At 33.7% G+C, this 25,916-nt stretch overlaps 2 protein-coding genes and 1 pseudogene across 3 annotated transcripts; all 3 read left to right on the top strand.

Annotated features, from left to right (window-relative positions):
• The first annotated feature begins 6,945 nt into the window (after positions 1 to 6,945).
• Positions 6,946 to 12,376, top strand: LOC140820015 (NAP1-related protein 2-like). Of its 2 annotated transcripts, none has more exons than XM_073180312.1 (10): positions 6,946 to 7,208; positions 8,808 to 8,930; positions 9,022 to 9,072; positions 9,263 to 9,334; positions 9,422 to 9,535; positions 9,621 to 9,682; positions 11,341 to 11,401; positions 11,515 to 11,574; positions 11,722 to 11,772; positions 12,117 to 12,376. In XM_073180312.1, the coding sequence occupies exons 1-10, from the start codon at positions 7,101 to 7,103 to the stop codon at positions 12,180 to 12,182; spliced, it is 768 nt and encodes a 255-aa protein (XP_073036413.1). In that variant the 5' UTR covers positions 6,946 to 7,100; the 3' UTR covers positions 12,183 to 12,376. The 2 variants fall into 2 exon arrangements, with proteins under 2 accessions (XP_073036413.1, XP_073036414.1); XM_073180313.1 differs by having other exon boundaries at positions 6,947 to 7,208; positions 11,518 to 11,574.
• Positions 12,377 to 14,425: 2,049 nt separating this feature from the next.
• Positions 14,426 to 15,694, top strand: LOC140819255 (1-aminocyclopropane-1-carboxylate oxidase homolog 5-like; annotated as a pseudogene).
• Positions 15,695 to 18,747: 3,053 nt separating this feature from the next.
• LOC140819598 (transcription factor TCP15-like) lies at positions 18,748 to 20,297 on the top strand. The gene has a single exon (XM_073179755.1). It carries the CDS (start codon positions 18,804 to 18,806, stop codon positions 19,977 to 19,979), a length of 1,176 nt encoding a protein of 391 aa, XP_073035856.1. The 5' UTR covers positions 18,748 to 18,803; the 3' UTR covers positions 19,980 to 20,297.
• The last annotated feature ends 5,619 nt before the right edge of the window (positions 20,298 to 25,916 follow it).

The following is a 25,916-nucleotide window of genomic DNA, read 5'->3' as shown; positions in this document are numbered from 1 at the left end:
CCAAATCTCAAATCGGCCTTTTTCTTTTGGTGAACATAAATATGTAAAATTATAATTTACCCATTTTGGTCCAAATAGAAATATTTATTGTCCATTCTTTCAAGTTTTTTGGGCCAAAATCTCTAACTAGGGACACATTGCATCGATAATGTATTAGCCATCCTTGGATTATTGATTGTTAAGTTGATTTAGTCAAATAAAAGAGCTATTCTTCTGTAGTTGGTTAGGATAGAGTTGTTTCCACGTTTTCCTCATTTGACCGTTAACTAAGATTGCTTAGTACTGCATTTATATTTTCTGTTGTAAGGCTATATATAGCCATGCTCTGTTGAAATAAATGGTATCATTGTTTTCACCAAAGTTGGCTTGTATCTGCCTCTAAAATTCAAACAATTGGTATCAGAGCTTGACAGGCCTCATATTCTGTTGTGCAGTGATTTTTGAGTGATCACAAAAAGAATGAGCGACGACAAGACTTTGACGACAATCCCTCATTTCGATGGTCATTATGATCATTGGAGTGAGCTAATGGAAAACTTGCTCAGAGCCAAGGATTTATGGATTTTGGTGGAGAAAGGATTCAACGAACCAAAACAAGGAACTCAATTAACTGAATCCCAGCAGAAGCAACTTGCAGAGGCTAGAATCAATGATCACAAAGTCAAACACTATCTGTTCCAGGCCTTGGATCGCACCGTCTTTGAACAAATCTTGGATCGTCGTACATCCAAGATTATTTGGGATTCCATGAAGCTCAAGTTTGGAGGCAACCCCAAGGTGAAGAAATCTCTTCTCAACTCTCTCAGAAGAGAGTTCGAAGTCCTAGCTATGAAAAGAGATGAAACAATCACAGAGTATTTTGCAAGAGTCATGACTGTCTCTAACAAAATGCGTAGCAATGGAGAAGAGATGCCTGACTCAAAGATTGTGGAGAAGATCCTGCGAACCCTCACTGAAAAGTTCACCTATGTTGTGGTATCTATCGAAGAAGCCAAAGATATTGACAACATATCCATCGATGAATTACAAAGTTCATTGGTGGTACATGAACAAAAATTTCGACGGTTGAACAACGAGGATGAGGATCAAGTTTTGAAGGTAGAGGATTGGTCTGGGTCAAGAGGCAGAGGAAGGGCACCTTCCAGAGGCAGGGGTCGAGGAAGAGGAAGGACACCGTTTAACAAAGCAGCTGTTAAATGCTATAAATGCCACAACTTGGGTCATTTTCAGTATGAATGCCCAGAATTGAACAAAGAGGCACATTATGCAGAAATAGAAGAGGAAGATGAATTATTGTTGATGGCTTATGTGGACTTACATGAAGCCAAGAAAAGTGATGCATGGTTTATAGACTCTGGTTGTTCAAATCACATGTGTGCTAATCAAGGTATGTTTACAAGCTTGGATACCACGTTCTGCCATACTGTTAAGCTTGGTAACAACACCAGCATGAAAGTTGCTGGAAAAGGAGTTATCAAGTTGAAATTGAGAGGAATTAACTATGTCATTGGTGATGTATACTATGTACCTGATCTTAAGAATAACCTCTTAAGTGTTGGGCAACTTCAAGAGAAAGGATTGACAGTGATATTCAAGGATGGTACATGCAACATCTCTCATCCCCAGAGAGGCACTATTGCAGAATGCTTCATTAGCACAAACAGAATGTTTGTTCTGTTAAATGAAACTGCTGGCAAAGTCTGTGAGGACAGATGTCTCATTATCAATACTAAAGATCAGTCTCAACTTTGGCATCATCGTTATGGACATCTCAGTTACAAAGGACTTCGTTTTCTACATTTCAAGCAGATGGTGAGTGGATTGCCAAAAATCATAGATTCCAATGTCATTTGTGATGCTTGTTTGAAAGGAAAACAACATCGTCTTCCTATTCCCAAAAGAAGTCAATGGAGAGCAAATGAGAGATTGGAACTAGTTCATGCAGACCTCTGTGGCCCCATCTCACCAGCATCAAATAGCCATAAGAGGTATTTACTGTGTTTCATTGATGATTTTTCAAGGAAGTCTTGGATCTATTTTTTGGTAGAAAAATCAGAGGCTTTCCATATGTTCAAATGTTTTAAAATGTTAGTTGAAAAGGAAACTGGAATGCCAATCAAGTGCTTGAGAACAGATAGAGGAGGAGAGTTTAATTCTACAGAATTCAATGATTTTTGTAAGCAACATGGGGTAAAAAGGCAATTGACAGCAGCTTACACTCCACAACAAAACGGAGTGGCCGAACGCAAGAATCGAACAGTGTTGAATTTGGTACGAGCCATACTATCAGAGAGACAAGTGCCCAAAACGTTCTGGCCAGAGGCTGTTCGATGGATAAATCATGTCTTAAATCGATCACCCACCATTGCTGTGAAAGACATGACTCCAGAGGAGGCATGGAGCAAGAAAAAGCCATCAGTGGAGTATTTTCGAGTGTTTGGTTGCGTGGGACATGTCCACATACCAGATGCTAGGAGAATCAAGCTTGACAATAAAAGTGTAAGTTGTGTATTACTTGGAGTTAGCGATGAAACAAAAGGCTATAGAATGTTTGATCCAAATGCCAAGAAAATTATTGTGAGTCGTGATGTGGTCTTTGATGAAGATAGCATGTGGGATTGGGATGCAATCTATAAGAAAGAACAAACAATGGAATTAGAGTGGGAAGACAACTATGAAAACATTCCAGTTGCTGCTGAACAAATGGTTGATAGAGCTGGAAGTTCATCAGAAAGTGAAGAAGACTTGGTACCAGCTGATACCTCACCAGTGACTGAAGAAGGATCAATACTCAGGGAGGGCAGACACAGACATCCTCCAATCTGGATGTCAGATTATACAGCTGGAGAAGGCCTATCTGAAGAAGATGAAGCAGCCTTGGCACTTATGGCATCTTCTGATCCTACAAATTTTGAAGAAGCAGTTAGAAGCAAGAAATGGAAGCTGGCCATGGATGAGGAAATAAAGTCCATTGAAAAAAACCAAACGTGGGAGCTAGTTGAACTACCTATTGGAGCTAAGAAATTAGGAGTGAAATGGGTCTATAAAACCAAATTAAATGAACATGGAGAAGTGGACAAGTACAAAGCCAGATTAGTGGTGAAAGGCTACTCTCAACAATATGGAATTGACTACACAGAGGTATATGCTCCTGTGGCCAGGATGGACACCGTAAGAATGATCATAGCTTCGGCAGCACACAGAGGTTGGAAGATATATCAACTAGACGTAAAGTCTGCATTCTTGCATGGGGAATTGCAGGAAGCTATCTTTGTAGAACAACCAAAAGGATTTGAGAAGAAAGGGAGTGAGCACATGGTATATAGATTACAAAAGGCTCTCTACGGCCTAAAGCAAGCACCTAGAGCTTGGTTTAGTCGAATTGAGTCCTACTTTATCAAAGAAGGCTTTGACAGGAGTCCAAGTGAACACACACTCTTTGTCAAGAAAAATGGAGGTAAGATTCTTATTGTTAGCATCTATGTTGATGACCTGTTATTCACCAGCAATGATAAAGAAATGGCGTGTGATTTCAAAAGCTCTATGAAAAGGGAGTTTGATATGACTGATTTAGGAAAGATGAGATTCTTTCTTGGAATTGAAGTCCTACAACAGCCTCATGGCATTTTTATATGTCAAAGGAAATATGCAGCTGAAGTGTTGAGTCGTTTTGGTATGGAGGAGAGCAATTCTGTTCGAAATCCAATTGTTCCAGGGCAGAAGGTTGATAAAGATGAAGATGGGACTTTGATAGATGCAACCCAATACAAACAGATGGTAGGAAGCTTAATGTACTTGACAGCAACTCGACCTGATCTTATGTTCGCTGTAAGTCTTATTAGTCGCTTCATGGCAAGACCTACACAACTACATTTTGCTATAACAAAAAGGATCCTGAGGTATTTAAAAGGCACTGTGGATCATGGTGTGTTCTACAGAAAGGGAGGAACTAGTGACTTAGTAGCATTCACTGATAGTGACTATGCTGGAGATATAGGAGATAGTAAGAGTACTTCAGGATATGTGTTTATGATGTGTGGAGGAGCCGTAGCATGGTCTTCAAAGAAGCAGCCTATTGTTACCCTATCAACTACTGAGGCTGAGTTTGTGGCTGCTGCTGCGTGTGCTTGCCAAGCCATTTGGATGAGAAGAGTTCTAAAAGAAATTGGTCACGTACAAGATGATGGTATGGTATTAATGTGTGACAACACATCCACTATAAAATTGTCTAAAAATCCAGTGCTACATGGTCGTTCCAAACACATACGAGTAAGGTTTCATTTTCTTAGGGATCTTACAAAAGAAGGAGCTGTTGAGTTGGTTTGGATTGGCACAAGGGATCAGCTTGCTGACTCAATGACTAAGCCTCTCAAATTAGAAGACTTCCAAAGGATTCGTGAGAAGTTGGGGATCTGTTCTGTCTCAATATTGAACTGATAAGTTCAAGGGAGGGATTGTTAAGTTGATTTAGTCAAATAAAAGAGCTATTCTTCTGTAGTTGGTTAGGATAGAGTTGTTTCCACGTTTTCCTCATTTGACCGTTAACTAAGATTGCTTAGTACTGCATTTATATTTTCTGTTGTAAGGCTATATATAGCCATGCTCTGTTGAAATAAATGGTATCATTGTTTTCACCAAAGTTGGCTTGTATCTGCCTCTAAAATTCAAACAATTTTTATTAAATTTTCAAATCTTGGATTATCGCTTTGTAATTGCTACACTGATTATCGCTTTGTAATTGCTACACTGATTATATGTTTCTTGTTTTTTGAGACGAGTGGTGAATTTGTTACAATTGGATCTCGAACACGAGATCTAATCTTAAAATTTGGTATTATATTAGTTAAAAATCACAGGCAACACTAATGAAATTTAGTAGTAGATTTCTTGTGAAACGATATCACGGATCTTTATTAATTAAACGAGTCAACAATGCTCATAATATTTTTGACGTAAAAATAATAATTTTTTATAGGTGACCCAAATAGATTATTCGTCTCACAAAATTGATATTTGAGACTATCTCGTATTAGTTTTTTTTTTTTAAAAAAAAAAAAATTTGGATGGCCAAATGAAATTGTTTTATTGGTTTCTAAACACAATTATTTCAATAATCAATGACTCTTCGAAGTTTGTAATTTAATTTTCCAATACACCAAAATTAGATGGAAAGATTGAAAATTTATTTATTTTTTGATTGTTGATCATAACTACATAATTAGCTAGCCAATATCATGATTAGTTAGGGATTATAATTATTCCCAGATGCCTCCAAACATAGCGAGTTTGGGGATAATTTTTCGGATATGGGTTCAAATTCAGAGATTTTTCGAATGGTAGTTATCTTGTGAGACGATTTTACGTATCTCTTTCCGTGAGACACATTAACTTGATCTATATTTTAAATGAAAAATTATACTTTTAGCATAAATATAATATTTTATCATGAATATAATCATGTTAAAGATTTGTTTCACAAAATTGATATATGAGACGATCTCACATAAGTTTTTGTGTTTTTCAAATCCCCATAGCAAATCAAGGACATGTATTGGACATGTTATCCTCATCTCCGAACATGTCCCTACAATGAAAATAATAATAATACATAAATTTTCGTATAAATTAACAAATTAAAAAAAATCAAAATCACGAACCATCCAAACTCTTTCACGAACTAACTTGGGGGTCATAATGAAGATATGTTTCATTTTTTTTCCTTTATTGAACCATTAATTGTAAATGTTGGTATTGTTTAAGTTATATTAATATTTATATATGTGATTGGATTTTAATATCACTATTGTTTAAATAAATTTAATGACGTTTTTTTTGTAACTCAACCAGTATTTTGAAGCGATGATGAGTAATATGATGAAGATTTAATCCTCATGAGGTTAAGGATGACTGGATGAGGATAATAAACATGTCCCTCCTATTGCAATTCCTAGAAGCTAGAATGAGGAATGTGATGAAAATTTAATCATCGAGGGTTGGGGATGAGGATTTGTAACGATCGTGAGCTATCTCAATCTCGAGCTTTCTCTGGTAAACGAGCCTCCTGATGGATTCTCTATCTTGGAGTTTTTCACGCATCATTACTCATAGAATATCCTCATCGTTGGAATATAAAGTTTCTTTCTACCTTTCTCAGCACTCGAACCCAAAACCTTCGTGATAAATATCCAGATTTCTAAAGTGTTGGTATGAACAAGATTACATATTTTTAAAATGTAATTAGTTATTTTTTACATACATTTTTTTTTAAAGAAATGAAGAAATATTTTAATTTTTTGTTTTTAATAATTTTATATTTTATAATTAAAATAAATAAATAAAGATAAAAAAATATCAAATTAAATTTTTAGAACATGGGAAAATAAGAATATAAGATACGATAGCATGATTAGATTAAAATTTTATTACATATATTTGCATACATTTTTTATTAGAGTATGTCTCATGACGGATCTTAATCTGTTAGACGGGTCAACCCTACGGATATTCACAATAAAAACCAATACTCTAGCATAAAAAGTAATATTTTTCATGGATTACCCAAATAAGAGATATGTCTCACAAACACTATCCGTGAGACCGTCTCACACAAGTTTTTGTCTTTTATTAAATGATTTTTATCCATTTATTTGAAAGGCCAGACATTATTTATTTTAAAGGTTGAATTTTAATAGTAGATAATAGCAATAATCTAGATAGTATATAATATTTTTCTTAAAAAAATATTAATTTTATGAGATGAATTGTTTTATTTTTATTTATATAGAAATGTTTTTATATATAAAAAAATATATCTACATATTTATTTATTTCCATTACTATTATAAATGTTTTTATATATAAAAAATATATCTATATGTTTATTTATTTCCATTACTATTACTATTTTAATCGTGTATGCTTTTCTCTTCCGGCCAAATGAACAAAGAATTACCTAAAATAGCACTAGCTTCTTTAAACAAACCTAAAATTGCTATGCATTAACTATGGGTTTATTTAGGGTTTAAGCCCAGCCCCTGAAGAACAACGGAGCTCTAAAATATTGCAATTCGGACGCTAAATTTCTAGGATTTCTCAGGAAGATGGGAGTGGACAAAGGGAAGAAGCAGAAATTGGAAGAAGTAGATGTTGAAGGGGAGCTGATTCTATCCATTGAGAAGCTCCAGGAAATTCAAGAGGAGCTCGAAAAAGTAAATCCAATTTCTATCTGTTGTTAACTGAATGACTATTTTATGCTTCTATTCTTGGTGGGTTGCCTCCAAATTAGCATTTGTTGTTTTCTTGGGTGAAAGATTCAATTTTTATTGGGAGGAGCACTATCCCTGAAGAAATTTTGATGAAAAAAATGGGTGTGATTGTTTTTCAAAAGCATCAAACTTTAGGATTTTTGGGTCTAGTTTGTTCAGTAAGTGTGCTATTTGTGTTGAATTATGAGAATTATGGATCATGTGAAAAAGATTGTGTGTGGGACTTTGTTACCAAGGGCAGGTTTCTGATCCAAATAATTCATCAATTTGCCCCCAAAGAACTTACCTCACCAATTCTTGGGGTTTGCTCCCGTCGTTTTTATAAAGAATGAATTTGCAAAGTTATAATCTTTGAGTTATGTTTAGAATGTAAGTATGCATCGTATTGCTAATGAAATAAAGGCTTGATCTTGATTTATTTATCGCCACGATTTTTGGCAAAAATGTTTTTCCTTTTTAGTTTTGAAGAATTGTGCTACGAGATTGACTTCTTGATGAACTATTGATATTGATAAATTCATATCCAGTTTGTCTATTACATCCTTTTGTCGTGATCAAGATCCAAAGACCAGGCAGAGTTACAGGCATTAAGTAGGACAAATATATTATCGTCATATTTGACTTCAGGTGTTTGTCATATACTCATATTGGACATGAAATAGAACCTTCTGACTATTAGTAAGATTTGCAGAATGAGATAATCAACCATGGGGGGAAGAGAGTGCCAACAACATTTTCTAGTGGATGAAACTTGTAAAGAGATGGAAGATTAACCGACATGTGGCGAGGGCAGGGTCCCCTCTCCGGTGAGGGGAGGAAAATTTTCTAATCTCCATTTTTATAATATTTGAGGAGTAATAAAATAGAATGACAAGCTAAATTTCAAAGAATTTCTTTAAAAAAAATTATGACGGGTATTTAAAACTAGGTGTACCCACTGTGGGTTGAACGTGGCTCTGCCATTGACAAGTGGGTTACACCACTTGAACTTTGCATTTCGTAAATAGCCCCTTTACTGATGTGCCATAGATACAAGTTATGAATAGGACTTGGGCATAATTGAGAGGTAACAACTAATAACAAAGATAAAGGAAAGTGAGGACTAGATCTTTAGTTTTCTTCTTGATGCCTGTCTCAATATTATCTTCATTCCAGTTTGTGTAGAATCTTGAAAATCGTCATCACATGCATGATTAGGTGTATGTAATGAGAGTGAAATTGGAGCTATGATGGTGCATGGTGGGTCAATTGCTCCAATGAAATAAACAACCAGGGGTTTTCTTTTTCTCCTTTTTATTGGGGTCTTAAGTCTTAACTTTGACAGTTCACTGGATACCATTGGTTGCCATTATAATAAAATCGAAAACTTAATATTGATAGCTATGTTAGGGTCCCACTATGGAAACTCGAAGGTAGCAGGCTAGCAGCACCTTGGTGGCTAGAATTTTTTTACCTTTTTTTTCTTTCATTCGAAACCTTGAAAGCCCATAACATGGCAACTGATGCTAGGACAACTCGATTTTGTTCCTTCTGTTCTTTCAGATCAATGAAGAAGCAAGTGAAAAAGTCCTGGAGGTGGAACAGAAGTACAATGCTATACGCAAGCCCGTTTATGATAAGCGAAATGAACTCATTAAGTCCATCCCTGATTTTTGGTTGACTGCAGTTAGTAACCATCAAACTAGTTCTCTGAAAGAAAAAATCATGCTATATTGAATATCTGTCTCTATGATTGACATGATCCCTCTTCCTGCAGTTTATGAGTCATCCCGCTCTTGGTGAACTTTTGACTGAAAAAGACCAGAAGGTTTCATCTCTCTCCGTGATTTTTCTAAAGGAAAAAATAGGAACAATTATGATCTGTTTTGTCTTTACAGCCTTCACTGTTTTTGTCCTCTATTGTGGAAAACTGTTCAACTAGTGCATAAGGATCATGATTACTACTTTAATAAGTACCTTTTATCTGCTTTGATTGGGTGGGTCCTTTCTTGGGCTAGATTTTCAAGTACTTTGGCAACCTTGAAGTAGAAGAATCCAAAGATGTGAAATCCGGTTACTCAATAACATTTGTGAGTCTCCTTTGAAAACTCTGTTTGTATGCTTGTTTTCTTTAAAGTTTTAGCAAGTTTTGATATGATATCTCAATGTCCTCTCAGAATTTCAATCCCAACCCATTCTTTGAAAATACCGAGCTTACGAAGACTTTTACCTTTCTCGAGGAGGGAACGACGACAATCACTGCGACATCAATTAAATGGAAAGAAGGCATGGTAAGCTTTTTTACATCTTGATAGTTTGAAGACAGTCAAATTGCTGCCTGCTTTTGATTTCATTGTGCGTCCCTGGCTCTTGAAGGGCATTCCTATTAGTGTTGTTGAAGAAAAGAATGGGAACAAGCGATCTCATGCTGAGGAAAGGTTGTTCCTTCTCTTTTCATTTTTCTTTCCGCACACTTTTTGTAGCATTGTAAGACAGAGCTTGCGGGTAGGTTTCCAACAGTTCCATACTCGTTTAAGTAGTCCTAAATTCTCTGTTGACTGAGTTTGTCAACTATATGTCTTACGTGTCCATATCTCGTGTTTGCCACTGAACCTTGACATTAAGAGCAACATTTATAGTTTAGGATATCAGAGCTTACTTTGACACCCAGAGCCAAAATTCTGAGGGCTATACATGCTCCGCAAGGGTGGTACATTGTCCACAATATTGGTGGTTAATACCTGAAAGATGGAAATCTCACCTATGACTGGGTAATGAGGAACATAAATGAACAGATCCCATGCTGGAATGAGAGGAATTATAAGACTCTACAGGTATGAGACTGTAAGGTTGAGGAGGGATTAAAAAGATTTGATGGTATTACTCATATCAACGAAGTGCATCTTCTTTTCGGAAGCTCATTACATAAAACCTCCAAAGTTAAGCGTGTTTGACTTGGGACAATTATGAGATCAGAGATTACCTACGAAGTTTCTCGGGGTGCATGTGAATGAGGACATAAACACGATGGAAAGATCTTTGTTTATATGGTTGGGATAATCGTCAAATCTGGACAATAGTTGATATCAGAGTTTGACCACTCGTAGTACGGTGTGGTTCAGGGACGAATCAAACGGAAACTAGTGGACATGTGACACCCAGAACCGGAATTCCTAGGGCAGTACATGGTTCACGTTTCCCAGGGTGGTACATGGTATACAATATGGGTGGTTAATACCTGAAAAATGAAAACCTCACCAATGACTGGGCGACGGGCCACCAATGATTGGGCAGCGGGGAATTCTGGGATGAGCGAGCCTCTTAAAAAGTTTCTCCGTGTGTGTGTGTGTGTGTGTGTGTGTGTGTGTGTGTGTGAGTGATGATATAAGCACATTAGAAAGACTCGTGGAGGTACGGTAAGAGCAATCATCAAATCTGGGGCATTACACTTACTGTCTTCAAACAAATTAATCTTTTTTCATATATCATTTTTGTGAACGGATACTACTAACATTTCCTGTTTAGTGTTTCTTATTTGATAGAAATAATCTGCACCACATTTATACGTATGCTTAGGCATTAAGCTAATCGGGAAACTCAATGTTGGCTAGGTTTTTTGCTTTTTACAGCGGAAAGCTCCGGCCAACTGGCATTTAATTAAACGTATCTTATCGAAACTTGAAAAAAATGTATCTTATTTATTTGAGGCCATTTTAGGTTCTTTTCATCAGAAATGTCGTTTAATTGTTAACTAGTGCTTTCACCGAATTGAGGCCTCAGTTTTTTAAATGCATAAATGCTTGAAATAATTAGTAATTTGATGCTAATTTGCTTGAACACCTAATGTTCGCGGAAACTCAAAAACAATTTTGCTCTGTAATCATGGAAGGCACTCTAAATTTGTGAAATATCTTTTCTAGAGAGAGGTGTGAACCTTATTATATTGTTTGATGGCTGCCAGATGGGCTCCGAAGGAGATTATATGGTTTTTGTGGTGAATAACTTGTGTTTAATTTTAGTCACATTGAACATTTTAGGTTTGTGTATGTCTTTGTTTTTGCTTACTTATTTCAATTACAACGTGAAAATGATGCAGCTTTTTTACTTGGTTTGACGAGACTCAGCATAAAGGCGATATGGTTGAGATTCACGACGAGGTAAAATATATGCAAATTACATAATTCTTCCAATCATGTATCTTGTTGAAATGCTGAAATATATATTATTTACATTCATGTTTTTCCTTATATTGTGAACCTTATTTTCGTAGCAGGTTGCTGAAATCATCAAGGATGATCTGTGGCCAAATCCCCTCACGTACTTCAACAATGTAATATTCGTTCTCATCTTTTTTCCTCCTCTGTTCTAGAGATAATATTGAATTTTAGTGAAGTTCAATGCTAGCACGACGTTGGATCTGAATTTTTTTTTATATGCTCTTGTTTGTTGAACCGTTATAAAAATTTCACTATTGTAGGATGCTGACGAAGAAGAGTTTGACATGGATGAGGACGACGAAGATGATGAGGCAAGTGTGGAAAATTACCTTCAATAATGTCTAATATCGTTAACCTCGCCACTGGTGCAGTGATTCTAAATAGATCATGTAGATTAGTGTTATTTATGAATCATCACCTTAAAAATTTCATCTTGCCGGCTTCCATGCTATTAGACTTCGATAGCCATCCATCGGCGTCAATGAACTCCAGACCCGCATTTTGCGAGTAATCATATTTTATTCTTGTTTTTTGGTCGTTGACCATGTTTACATACGAAAACCGAAAGATAGGGATAAAAGTTGGCTTCACTTTTTAAGATTTTTATATTTAATTGACGATACAGGTTGTATTAAAATCTGCGTCGTTTGTGCAGGAAAAAGGCAGTGATGATTCAGAAGATGAGGATGGTGGCGACGATGAAGATGAAGATCAAGATTGAGACAATGAAACAAGTATACAAGTGCTTTAATATAATCAACTTCATTCTTGATCCTCTCTGTTCTGTTTAGTTCTGTCTTATTTTTTTTCCTTGGTGTTTTTCGAAATAGCAATCTTGAGGCTTGAATTATGACAAATATATAAATTGACTCAATGTTCTCGGAAACATTAGAAATATAATTAACTTTTGTTTAATTTAAAGCCGATTTTGATTCATAATTGAAATAAAAAGAAGTTAAATCATATTATTTTAATAAATTCAAATATACATGTGTGGAAGTCACTCATCTTTAGTAGCCGAAGCTCTAGGAATTCGAAACCCCTTTAGCTAGCTCAAAGGACATATAAATAGAAAACGTGATCGTGGAATCAGACGCTCAAGTGGCGAAAAATTTGATCCTACAGTGAATGTTATTGGATCAATGACTCAGATTGAACAATATATGTGGGGTTTACGATTGATCTAGTTCATGGCCTATTAGAAGTAGAAAACGCTCTGGTGGGATCTTCACGGATTGAAAAAGATTTACTGAAAAAATATGCGTCTCGATTTGAATAATTGATCTATACTGAGTTTTATCTTTGTTGAAAAGTCGGAGTTTCCTCGAGAGAGCTATGTGAAATGTGGTATACCATAATTCATGGAGTTGTTCAAATGGAAGCCATATTATTTATGGTGAGATTCATGATTTTTTTTTTAAAAAAATTGGGATTCATTAAATATTATTTCATAATTTATATTTTTTGTTCTACAAAAAAATATTAATATTGTTAAACAATTGAAGTGGGTAGCGATCGACAATCAAATTCGTTGGACATAGTATTCAATGGTGAGCATTTGCAATTCCCGACTATATCATACGTAATATTTAATATATACATTTAGATAAAAACTTGTGTGAGACGATCTCACGGGTCGTATTTTGTGAGACGGATATTTTGTGAGACGGATATCTTATTTGGGTCATCAATGAAAAAATATTACTTTTTATGCTAAGAATATTACTTTTATTGTGAATATCGGTAGGGTTGACCCGTCTCACAAATTAATATCCGTGAGACGTCTCACATAAGATCCACGCATACATAAATATGTGTGTATAATGTTTTTTCACGTTATTTTTATAACGAATTTTTGGTCTGTTAAATTTGGTCTTATTTCATTAAGTTTTTAAAATTTGATTCTAATACACTAATTTAAATTTTTTCTGGTTTTCGATCCTATTTCGCCGGAGCAGTGACGTAACATCGAAAAATATTGATGTGACACTGATATTACTGTGTCATCGAAAATTACTGATTTGTCCGATGTCACATCAGTAATTGAACCAAAATAATCAAAAATTAAAAGTTAGTATATTAAATCCAAATATTGAAAACTTAATATACTAAAACCCAAAATCGAACAAGTTAATAAAATAAAAAAATATTTTCCCATTTTATAATATGATAATATTTTCAATATATGTGAAACTATAAGCATCTACAACCCTATGTCATCCCTACTTCATTTATATAGTGCACCATTAATTTTATTTTATTTTTGTTTGTTTTTAAAAACTTTTATGTTTTATTATTTTTGTATTCGTAAATGGATTATTTTTTCAATAATTGTGTATTAAATTATTTTATTAGTGGATTAAATATTATAAAATTTATTTTAATAAATAATTTAATATGTATTTTTTATATTTATTCTTTAAGAATATTATGATATTATTTTTCAACTGTAAATAAAATAATATGTAATATTTTGAGAATATTTATTTTAGAGTTGATGGGTTGGAAAAAAGCCTTATATTTAATGCAAAAATTGTATTATTTTGAAGCTAAATCCGCACTATTATATTGCAACAGTTCAAGATAACCTAAACATTAAACGGGAAAAAAAATGAGGAAACAAAAAGCATCAAAATTCTAATTTCAAACCTTTAACGGGGAAACAATAATCTTCTTTAGATTCCCCAATTCCAAGATTATCCAACGACTTAACCCGTACAAAAATAATAATTATAAATTATATATAACAAAAATTCTTACGAAACTGTCTTACGAGTCAAGTATGTGGTCTGCAATTTAATTCAACTCGGTTCATAAAAAATGTTATTTTCTATACAAAAATTATTATTATTTTTTTGTAAATTTGCTAAGAGTATTAATTTTTGTTGTGAATATCGGTAGTGTTGACCCGTCTTACAGATAAAGATTCGTGAGACCGTCTCACAAAGACCTACTCTAAATAATATGTCCTATATCAAGAGGGGAGAAATAGTGGAGAAAATTCTGAATGATTGCTTAGGGCTGCCTCCTGATTTCTTGAAAGAACACAATCATGATAGGAGCTGGGATTTCTTGCTGTCTTTCGCTATTTTCCGGCGACTGAAACCGAAAACAACGGCATGGCGGAACACGAACTGTGTAATCTTTGTAATCCAGGATGAAGTTGGAGGGCTCGAGTTCAAAAAAGATGGGAAATAGATCCATGTTGTTCCTGCTCCGGGCACCATTTTTGTCAATATAAGTGACATTATTCAGGTCAGGTGTAGGCCAACTAAACGAGTCAAGAAATCTGAAAATTTCGAAGCTCGTGTGCTGTGTGTGCGCGCGCGCGCGCGCACGCAAGCTTCAAACTTTTTATATATATTTGTTATTTTAATTATATTATACGTCATTCTTCGTCTCATTGTATGAATCAAAAGTTGGCTTAATGTATTCTAGGGACTAGTTGATGCTTGTGAGCGTATAAAACTTGCCCAAGTTGGCTTAATGTATTCTAGGGACTAGTTGATGCTTGTGAGCATATAAAACTTGCCCACCGACATTGACACCGACATATCTAGTGACGCGTGGGTCTTCAGAAAAAATTATTGTTTCTGTGTGTTTGTTTCTTTGCGATTTTAGTCTTTATGTTGTCAAATTTCATCTTTAATCATCGAGAGTGTTGTCAAATTTTAGTCTGTATATTCGTAATTTCTTTGCGATTTTAATTTTTATGTTGTCAAATTTCATCCTTAATCATGTATGTTTCGATTTTTGAAATTTTAGTAATTTTCATCTAGATTGCTGATGTGACAACGTCGCAACGACTAAAATTGTCAAAAAAAAAAAAAAAACAATACTTGACTAAATTACAAAAAAAAATACAATTTTTTTGTGTTTGTATACAAAAGAATAGTTATTTGTAGTGAAAAGTTAAAGTTGAATAATATGCATGTACTAAGCAATAATAAATTCAACAGTGCAACACACACAGTGGTGAGATCTAAAGAGACAAATGGGCACTCATTCGCCTTCTTCTGCAGCAAATAGGGTAACAAGTGGGTGGAAACCATTGCCCCAATTCACCAAAGAAATAGGGATATAATCTGCCTAAGTACATAGGATTATCGGACAAGGATTAACAGGCAATGAGGATGAGGAACAAGACTCATCCCTCCTTCGAACCCTAATGATGTCGTCACAATATCACATTATGCAATTTCTATCAATTACAAAATTCGACCATTAAATTGATCTGTTTTAGATCTTGGTCCATTAGTTGTCAAAGTTCGATCTTAGTCCAGTAAGTTGGTCCTTTTTCTTTTCACTTTTAGCCATTTTTCGCTGATATATACTGTAGTGACATCGATATCACAACAATACTCCAGATAAAGGCTAAAAAAATAATAACGGAAGAAATTAAACTTTGATGATTTATAGGACTAAAAGTAAAATATATCATTAAAAAACGAATTTTGTAAATTTTCCTTCTTGTTTATATGCATATTATTTGCTTCTCTTTTAGGTTTGTTAACTTTTAGAATTATGTTTCTTTAAGTCATGAATTAATGTGCAGGTACTTTTGCAATTCTAAACAATTTGGATTGTTAATAAATTTGAGAATTTTTGTCATTAATAATATTGGCAGTTCAATTATTAGGCTCCTAAATAATTCTTATTTAATTAATATATCAAATCAATTGGCACCCTAATTAATTTTTCATGCACAAAAAATCATATATGAGACCGTCTCATGAGTCAATTTTGTGATATGTATCTCCAACCCTACCAGATCCATGAAAATGTATTATTTTTTATACAAAAATTATAAATTGTCATTATAAATATTGAGCGGAAAAACCCGTCTCACGAATATAGCTAGATATATAATAAGACTGTCTTACAAGAGATTTATTCTTCAGAATGTCGGAATGACGAGTTGGTTAGAACTTAGAGGCAAGAAAAGGGCCAAGAAAAGGAATTTTTAAATTAGGTTTAAGGCATGATTAAAGTTTCAAACAAAGTCACAAAAAGTAAAGTTAAATTCCAGGGGAAATCCCAATGTAGACCCAAAGTGCATTGTCCGATAGACTTTTCTTGGATGAATACGATCTAACATGATTAATCGAATATGGCCTTTAGTGTCTGAATCTGTCTATTTAAGATCTAATTGAGGATTATAGGATTCTTTAACGTAAATAGATTGTGAAATTTATCGATTTTAAATATCCCAGAAATTTATTTTACTTTTGGTTTTTGGTCCCGTAAAGGTAAGTCATCAATGTTTCTTCAAATCGGTCATAATGCAATTAGTTTGTTTTTAATTTTGAGAAAATTGAATTTTGTTCTTATATATATATATATATAAATATATATATATATATATATATATATATATATATATATATATATATTTATATTTTCGATTTTCAGTATTATTACTGCCGTATCTTCCTAATTTTGGCGATTGAAATTTAATCTTTTTTTATGGGAAGTACCGATATGTCATCATTACACGCGTAATCACCGTACTGGTGTCACATCAGCGTTACATTATAAAAATGACTAAAATTGTAAAAACAAAAAAAAACCAACAAAGCAACATACTAAAACTGAAATTTGACGATAACCAAAAATGCAAAGAAAGAAACATACATGATCAAAATACATTTTTTCCTTTTACTTTTACTTCTAATTCACTTGAGTACTAGTGTGGTACCAAATACATTAATAATACATATTGTCATGTCAGTAATTTCCAACATCACGTCACTACTACGACGCAAAAGGATACAACCACTTCGAAAACCAAAACATGTCGATTTACACGCCGACGACGTTAATTTTGAATGTTAGCAAGTATATTTAAGTCACATTCATAATTCATATGAAAGTTTTGAACTATTTGAATAAATAAGAACAAGATCCATCAATATTGTTGAGCTGTAATGCTCTTTTATTATTTTCTTCCCTTAGGAAAGGTAAAGTGCCAAAGGCTAAAGAAAATAATTAAATGATTAATGGAGGTGGGACAAGGGCTGGCTTACCTTTCATTCCCATATATTTTTATATAAATAAATATTTAATTGACTTGGGGATTGGATCCCACAATGACCTCCACTGTCTTTATGGATTGATTTATAAAAAGAGCACCTCACGTGGACTCTGAAACATGGTGTCTGTCCATCTCCTACTACAGTACTAAACAATAATAAGTGTGGAGCTCAGCTCTCTGTATAATTAAAGATTCTCCTAAAAACCACGACGATCAGATATCATCGTTTAACGTTTCATTCAAGTTCTACGAAAGAGTAGAGTTGCAAAATATTATGTTATTCGTATATATTGATTTATCATCGTTACGTCATACATTATTCGTCTATCACATCTTAATTATGAGTTAAACGGTATTGTTTACTGAATTCAATATATGACATAAAATAACATAACAAGAAGAAAAAAAACTTGATAAATTGAAGTACATATCTTAATAGTACATGATAAACATAAGTTAAGACACAAGTTATTTAGGATTATTTAAAGTCTCACTTCATCAACAGCTCTCTTCAAAAGTAAAATAGCAAATTTTTATTCTTAAGTTGTTTTTTAATATCAACAAAATAATACATTCATTTATATGGATATATCGGCAATTAACACTACAAGAAAAACGATCGATTTTTACAGTTGTCGATGTCGGAATTTCTTGTGGTGTAAAATATTTATATTTTATTTTTTTTAAAAAAAATTCTCTTCTTGGCATTACTGTATAACTTGTAAATTACAAGCTACTAGTACTCATTCCATATCCTAATTATTCTATTACTTGAGTATTAATTTCATAATATATAGCTTGCATGCATTTAAATTGATTATTTTAGTTTTTTTTTTTCATTTTTAAAATGCCCCCTAAGAGTAACTATCCTTATAAATATTAGTCATGATTTAATTACTTTTTATTCCATTTAAATAATAATAACTTTTATATTTATATAATACATCTATTTACATTAAATAAATTAGATTTGATTTTACTAAAAAAAAGAGTGGGTCTCATGTGAGACCGTCTCACGGATATTAATCTGTGAGACGGTTCAACCCTACCCATATTCACAAAAAAAATTAATACTCTTAGCATAAAAAATAATATTTTTTTCCCAAATAAGAGATTCGTCTCACAAATACGACCTGTGAGACCGTCTTACATAAGTTTTTGCCAAAAAAAATTTGGCTAATTTATCATGCATAGAAAATATTTGTGCGACTATTTGCTTAGCATTATTAAATTGCTATCGAAGATAGGAAGCAAGACCTTTTAAGAAGTGGGGTTTACTTGTTTTTCGTATATTTCTCTATTGTGATCATGGAAGAAAAAGATGATCACCTTCACGGCCGCAGCCACCACCACCACCGCCACGGTTGTCCCCCGAACTTCCCCTTTCAATTACTTGAGAAGAAGGAAGATGATTCAGCTAGATGCTCCACCAGCTCTGCCGCCTACCCTTCTCTCACCATCTCCACTACCGCCGTCGTATCAAACCCTAGCTCCCTATCCCGGTCAACCACGGACACCTCAACTCTCCAGATCCTCTCCGCCATATCAGACACCACCAAGAAGACACCTCCGAAACGGACATCGACTAAGGATCGTCACACGAAGGTCGACGGACGGGGGCGGCGGATCCGCATGCCAGTCTTGTGTGCTGCTAGGGTTTTCCAGCTCACTCGAGAGCTCGGCCACAAGTCAGACGGAGAAACAATCGAGTGGCTGCTCCAGCAGGCGGAACCTGCTGTCATCGCTGCCACGGGAACAGGGACGATCCCAGCTAACTTCACGTCACTCAACATATCACTACGAAGCTCCGGCTCGAGCATTTCAGTACCATCTCAACTAAGATCAAGTTATTTCAATTCGAATTACACTATGCAGCAGCGCCGGGGGCTCTTTCCGGGTATTGGGTTGTTGTCGGAGAGTTCTTCAGGGTCGTTGTTGAATTTCCCGGTAGGAAACTTAAACCCTAGTTTCATTCAGGCGAAGCAGGAAATGCGGGAGGACTTGATGGAGACGGAGGAGAGTATTCTTGCAAGGAAACGCAGGGTGGAGCAGGAGTTGCAGCAGGCACAGCACCACCAGACCGGAAGCTACTTGTTACAGCCGAACACAACAGCGGTTCCGACTAGCCACGCCTCGGTTCCGTCCAATTTTTGGATGCTGCAGGCGAATTCCAACAGCAGCCAAGTCATAGGTAGTGATCCAATGTGGACATTTCCACCAGTTAATCTCAATAACAATCCCTCCGCTGCAGCTTTGTATAGAGGAACAATGTCTAATGGCCTGCATTTCATGAACTTCCCGGCCTCCATCGCCCTCTTGCCGGGTCAACAAATAGGCGGCAGCGGCGGAGGAGTTGGTGGTGGATTGGGATCAGAAGGGCAATCCGGAATTCTTGCTGGACTGAACCATTATCGAATTGGCGGTGGTGGAGTGCCGGAATCTCATGGGAGTGAGTCGAACAGAGACGATGATCATACCCCATGAACAAGATCCATATCCATTTGTGTGCTTTGATTTGCAAAACAAGCAAGGTTTGATTAATTAAAGTGTTTTACAATAATATTTCTTTTTTCCACTTTAAATTTCAACACTATTTTTTTCATCTTTCCTTTTTTTTTTTTGTCACTTTTTATCTTTTCCAATGTGATTTTTTCCCCATGGGTGATTAATATTTTGAAATCATATTGGCCAATTTCAATATATAGTTTTTTCTTCATGTTTCTCTTTGGCAAATTGGTAACATAATGGTATGTATCAATTTGGTTTGTTATCGAGTTCTTGATTTTTGATCAAGAGTTGATAATTGTAATTGTATAAGTTGTTTTTCATGATATTTCAATTTCGTCGACTCTTTTCTTTTTGAGTAGGTCACGGTCTCACGAATTTTTATCTGTGAGATGGATCAACCTTATCTATATTCACAATAAAAAGTAATTTTTTTTCATGGATGACTCAAATAAAAAATTCGACCCACGAAATTGATCCGTGAGACCGTCTCACACGAGTTTTTGTGTGTGTTTGTTTTGTTTTGTTTTGTTTTTTTTTTATTTAAAGATCATTTTGGAGTATTGATATATATAAAATCAAACTTCTTGAATTACATGTATATTAATAGATAATTAGGTCGATTTATTGATTAAATTTTTAATTATATTACATTACTTCTCAAACATATCGAATGTCCAAACATATTATATTGCAAATTAAAAATGAATAATGAGAAATTAGCCTAAAATATTGTGTAATTCATATATATGCAACTCTTCTAATTACCGGTACTGATGAATTAGTAATTTATTTAAATCAATAAAAAAACAATCATATATAAAATTAAAAAACGAAAAAAATGCAATTTTAATCGTGTATGTTTGCTTCTTTGGTATTTCAGTCCTTTAAGCTATTATACTTCAATTTTAATAATGTATATTTCGATATTTGCAAAATTTAATATTTTTTCGTCGACGGTGCCGTTGTAACACTATACATATGATGTCACATCAGCTTCACATCAGAAGAATGACTAAGATTTTCAAAACAAACAAAGATAAAAGGACAAGACTGAAATTTGACAACATAACAAATAAAAAATCATAAAAAAAATAAATATACGGAACAAAAAATGCAATTTTTCTTTAAAAAATATAATTATTGAATACATGATTATTTTATATAACTTGTATTGCACTCCACTTGTCAAGTAAAATTCTTGGTTGACCAATTGGTCAATAAGTTAGAATTATTAGTGGGAACCATAATAGTATAGAATAAGATAGTGACACTTGCAATTAAAATTCAATTATTTTTTAATAATAAACAGGAAATTCTATCCTAATTCTGTCAGTGGTATGAAAATCTCACATTTTACACCTTCTATTATTATTAATTATTATTATCATTAAATTATATATATATATATATATATATATATATATATATATATATATATAAGGATTTAAAGGGATGGGCCAAGTGATTGCAGAATGGGGGCCCATATTCTATCTTGGCTCGGGTTGTGAGGCCCACATACTTTTAGCTTTTAACCATTCCAGTAAAAAATGTTGGTATAGTTTTCACACGTACGGCGGCTCTTTATGCCTAGGTTAAACATGCAAGAAATATAAAATATTTAGGTTTTCATCCATTTTTTTAAAAAAAAATACACCTTAAATCTACAAAAACATGTCACTAAATTTTTTCAAAAACTATTCGATTAAAAATTCATTTGGTGCTTAGCGATAAAAATTAAACGAGAGAACTCCAAGTGTGTATATGTTAGTTGTCTCATATCGGTTGGATAAAATATCTTGGAGTTGTATATATAGTCTTGGACAATCCTCCCCCCTTAGCTAGTTTTTGGGATTGATCGAGTTATGTTCAAATTCTAATCTTAACAGTATAGACTGTGATCGTATTCGAATTTTCTAAAACGAAGAAAAAACCGGAATACCTAGGTGAAAATGAATAGTACTTCAATAGTGTGTAACCATGAAATGAAAACCAAGTATATAATTTACTAAGATAAGATATAAAATCAAAATCGGGTATATAATTTACTTTATTTCATTCAAATTACTTGATCTATATCAATACAATTCAAATCTTATATTTATATTATTTACTATATAAGTATGTATCATGTGAGACAGTCTTATTTAATATTTTTTTATTAGTCTTGTAGGATTTAAGATTTGTCTCACAAAATTAATTCATGAGACTGTTTCACGAGAGTTTTTGTGTCCAGATAAATAATTATTTATTCATTCATATATTTATTTAATAATTTATTTTTTTTGTCAGATACTTTTGTAATATAATTATATACTTGATTTGATTATAAACTTTTCTAGATCAGGCATACTAGCTGGCGCCATGAAGATGGGTGGTGTGATTTCCGGGCCCACCAGCGTAGGCCCATCACTGACTACTTTGGGTTACGTGGGCCCATCTATCAATGGGCTTACTGTTTTTTTCTACAAAACTTTCAAAAATAAAACATTATGGAAAATACTTAATAATTCCCCCACTATTACTCAAGTAGACAGGGTAGGTTCATGTCTGCCCAAAGAAACTGGAGATTTTTTTTTTAAAAAAAATTAAAATTATTTGAAAACATTCCCAAAAAAAAAAAAAAACAGTAGAGCCACCTCTTGAACCCGTGAGATACAGACACATTTGAATATGTAAGAGTCACATCAGAATCTCACATGTTGATGATGAATTATAGGTCAGATCACGAATCCGAATGAACCTCCCACGCTTGTTGAAAATAAAAGTTTAGAATCGTTTAATATATATCGGGGACAAAAACTTATATGAGACGATCTCACGGATCGTATTTTGTGAGACAAATATCTTATTTCGATCATTCATGAAAAAATATTACTTTTTACGCTAAGAGTATTATTTTTTATTGTGAATATCGATAAGATTGACCCGTCTCACAGATAAAAATTCGTGAGATCGTCTAACAAGAGATGTACTCTTTATCGAGATACGTGTCCAACGACGTTACATCTTTGTGCTCATACATTATCTAAATGATTCCCACTATTCCAACATTAAGTAGTAGGTGTGACACCATCATAATATCGATGAATTATTTTGTCATATGATCGTACGCATATTGCACATGGCCATTTCATGAGATTTTCAAGCTGACAATTTAGGACATAATTTGTCTCATCTTTCGGAAGGTAAACTAACCAATCGGCATCGAATATCGAGGCATAATTGCTTCCCTAAGTACTTACCAAAGTACAACTTTTTTGGGCTAATTTTGGGGTTAATTTACTAAAAAAATTCCTTAAACTCAATTTATTACATCATGCTAATGATTTTAATTATTGGTTTTTTTTAAGTAGGTCCCCAAGTGTGATTTTAGTGAGTTTGACGTCTCTCCCACTCTGTCCAATTGCTCTATTATTTCATTTGATGTGAATATCATGTGGAAACAAACTACGAAAGCTAAATTCAATTGGGAAAATATGGAAGATTTGATTAAATGATTATGAATATAATATTCGATTCTCGATGGTAGTTAATATGGTCCGGTAAAACATCAAAGTTAGGAATAATATTTTGTGATACACATATTCTATTTAGATCGTCCATAAAATTAAGATAATTATTTTGACGATGTTATCAGACACACTTGTATGCTCAATCAATAAATCCACACTTCGCCATCACTCCTCCTATAATTATTCTCACCATCCATCTTTTTACGGTCCCACTACCCCAGTCTCCATTTTTTGGGTTATTATAATAATAATAAATATAATAATAGAATAATATAATATAACTCTAATTATTTTAAAATTCAAACCAAATATTAGATGAAATAAAAATATGAACAATTAATGCACTTCCCTTTCCTACCAAAAAGTTATTTCAACAATACTTAAAAGATATAAAACAAAATCATCATGTACTTGTTTCTTGTTTATGTATAGGGATGCAAACAAACCAAACCGTACGCGAGCTATTCGGAGCTCGACTCGATAAAAAGCTTATTTGAGTTCGTTTGTTAATCATATCAAACCAAGCTCAAGCTCGATTCTGAGCTCGACAACTTAATCAAACCAAGCTCAAGCCTAAGCGTATTCGGCTCGTGAGCTCGCAAACATGTTCGTTAATAGGCTCGCGAGCTCGAACTCGGCTCGTTTAGGTGGCTCGTAAGCTCGAGCTTGACTCATTTGTTGAGTTGACAAATAAAAATATTAGTACTAATAAAGTTAAACTTTTATGTCTAATATAAAATTAGTTCATAGATATATTTAATTTTAACAAGCTCAAATTCGAGCTCAATTGTATGTTTTACGAGCTCGAAAACGAGCCGAGCTCAAGTCAGGCTTCTTAAATATGATAAACGAGCTATTAATAAACCAAGCTCGAGCTCGACTTGATTAACATGATAAACGAGCTTTTATCGAGTCGAACTCGAGCTTTTCACAAGCTTAGTAATTTCAAGACAAGTCGAATTCTAGCCTGATGATAAAAGCTCGAATAAAGCTCGAGCTTGAGCTCTATCAATCTTAAACGAGCCAAACTCAAGCCAAATGATAAAAGCTCGAATCAAGCTCGAGCTCGAGCTTGAATTAATCTTAAACGAGCCAAGCTCAAACCTTATACTGTTCGGCTTGGTTTGGATAATTTACATCCCTATTTATGAATGTTATACAAATAAAACCATGTATTATGTTACATTACGCTAGCGCGTGAAGCACACATGTCGCGCGCCCGATTTAATATATGAATTTTTATGTATGTATGTATGTATGTATAAGTATTGTGCATGGTATATGTATAATATATATTTTATATAATATATTTGATTTCAATTTTGTGTTGTCGCGTATGCGTAAAAATATGTCTCTGGTGAGTCATATAAAATTTACTACTACTTTATGTGAATTAATAGCTCTGTAACTTAACGACTAAATTATTAAACTTGGTTCATTCATAAAACTCAACTTTTAATTCCAAAAAAATATGAAAAAGCATGAATTGTACAAAAAAAAAATACAGAAAAATGTTATATCCTTTACTTTTTACAAAATTGTACATATCCGTAAAAAAATTGGTCTATAATAATTTTTTTAAAAAAAGTATTTGCAAACAATATCTAAATCTCATGGCCTTAGAAAACTCGAGCGGCAATTTTGGAAACTGCTTTTGTTAGGTTGATTGTGCATGAGTGAAAGTAGTACTGAGATAATTGAAATCATGAGAAGTTCTCTTACGTCAAGTTATTGACGTTGTGTCGTTTGATTTAGTTGGCTATGTAAGTCGTAAAATAGTGATACAAAATCTTAACGGATAATACTCTCTCTGTTGACGACATGACTGACGGTAAAGAAAAGTTAATACTGATCTTTAAGGGATGTCAGATAGCACTAGCTGATAGACACGCACATCCCCAAACTCATGAGTATAACAGCTCGATTCATTAACAATCAAATAGGTGCACTCAGCGCTACTACAATTATAAAGAAATAAAGTTATTTCTGGCCTAATACCTATAATTTTTGATTTAATGATTAACATTTGATGCTGTCGGTTTTTATATTTGTGAAATAAGATATGTAACAAGCAAATTAATTTGAATCGTGAACTGTAGTTTTGGAATTAATTTTTGTAAAGGTTTTTGTATGTAAAATATATATTTCATACGTTTTTATCTGAATTTGACATACAATACATTGAGATTAATATTTCAATTATACTAAATGAAATGTTGGTATGCACGTAGAAAAATAATAAAATATTTTAATACAATAAATGAAACATATAAATTTCTGAAAAATATAAAAAAATAAAATGAAATGAAATAAGATTTTTATAAAATTATATGAAAAAAATTGGCTATTCTTCTCAAAGCATTGTCCAAACTATTGGCACGTTGTGACCGGAAACCCGATT

This window comes from Primulina eburnea, chromosome 18 (genome assembly GCF_022965805.1).
Source record: "Primulina eburnea isolate SZY01 chromosome 18, ASM2296580v1, whole genome shotgun sequence".
NCBI classification, from domain to species: Eukaryota; Viridiplantae; Streptophyta; class Magnoliopsida; order Lamiales; family Gesneriaceae; genus Primulina; species Primulina eburnea.
Note: the sequence above shows the minus strand (reverse complement) of the source record. Positions and strands in the feature narration are given on the sequence as shown.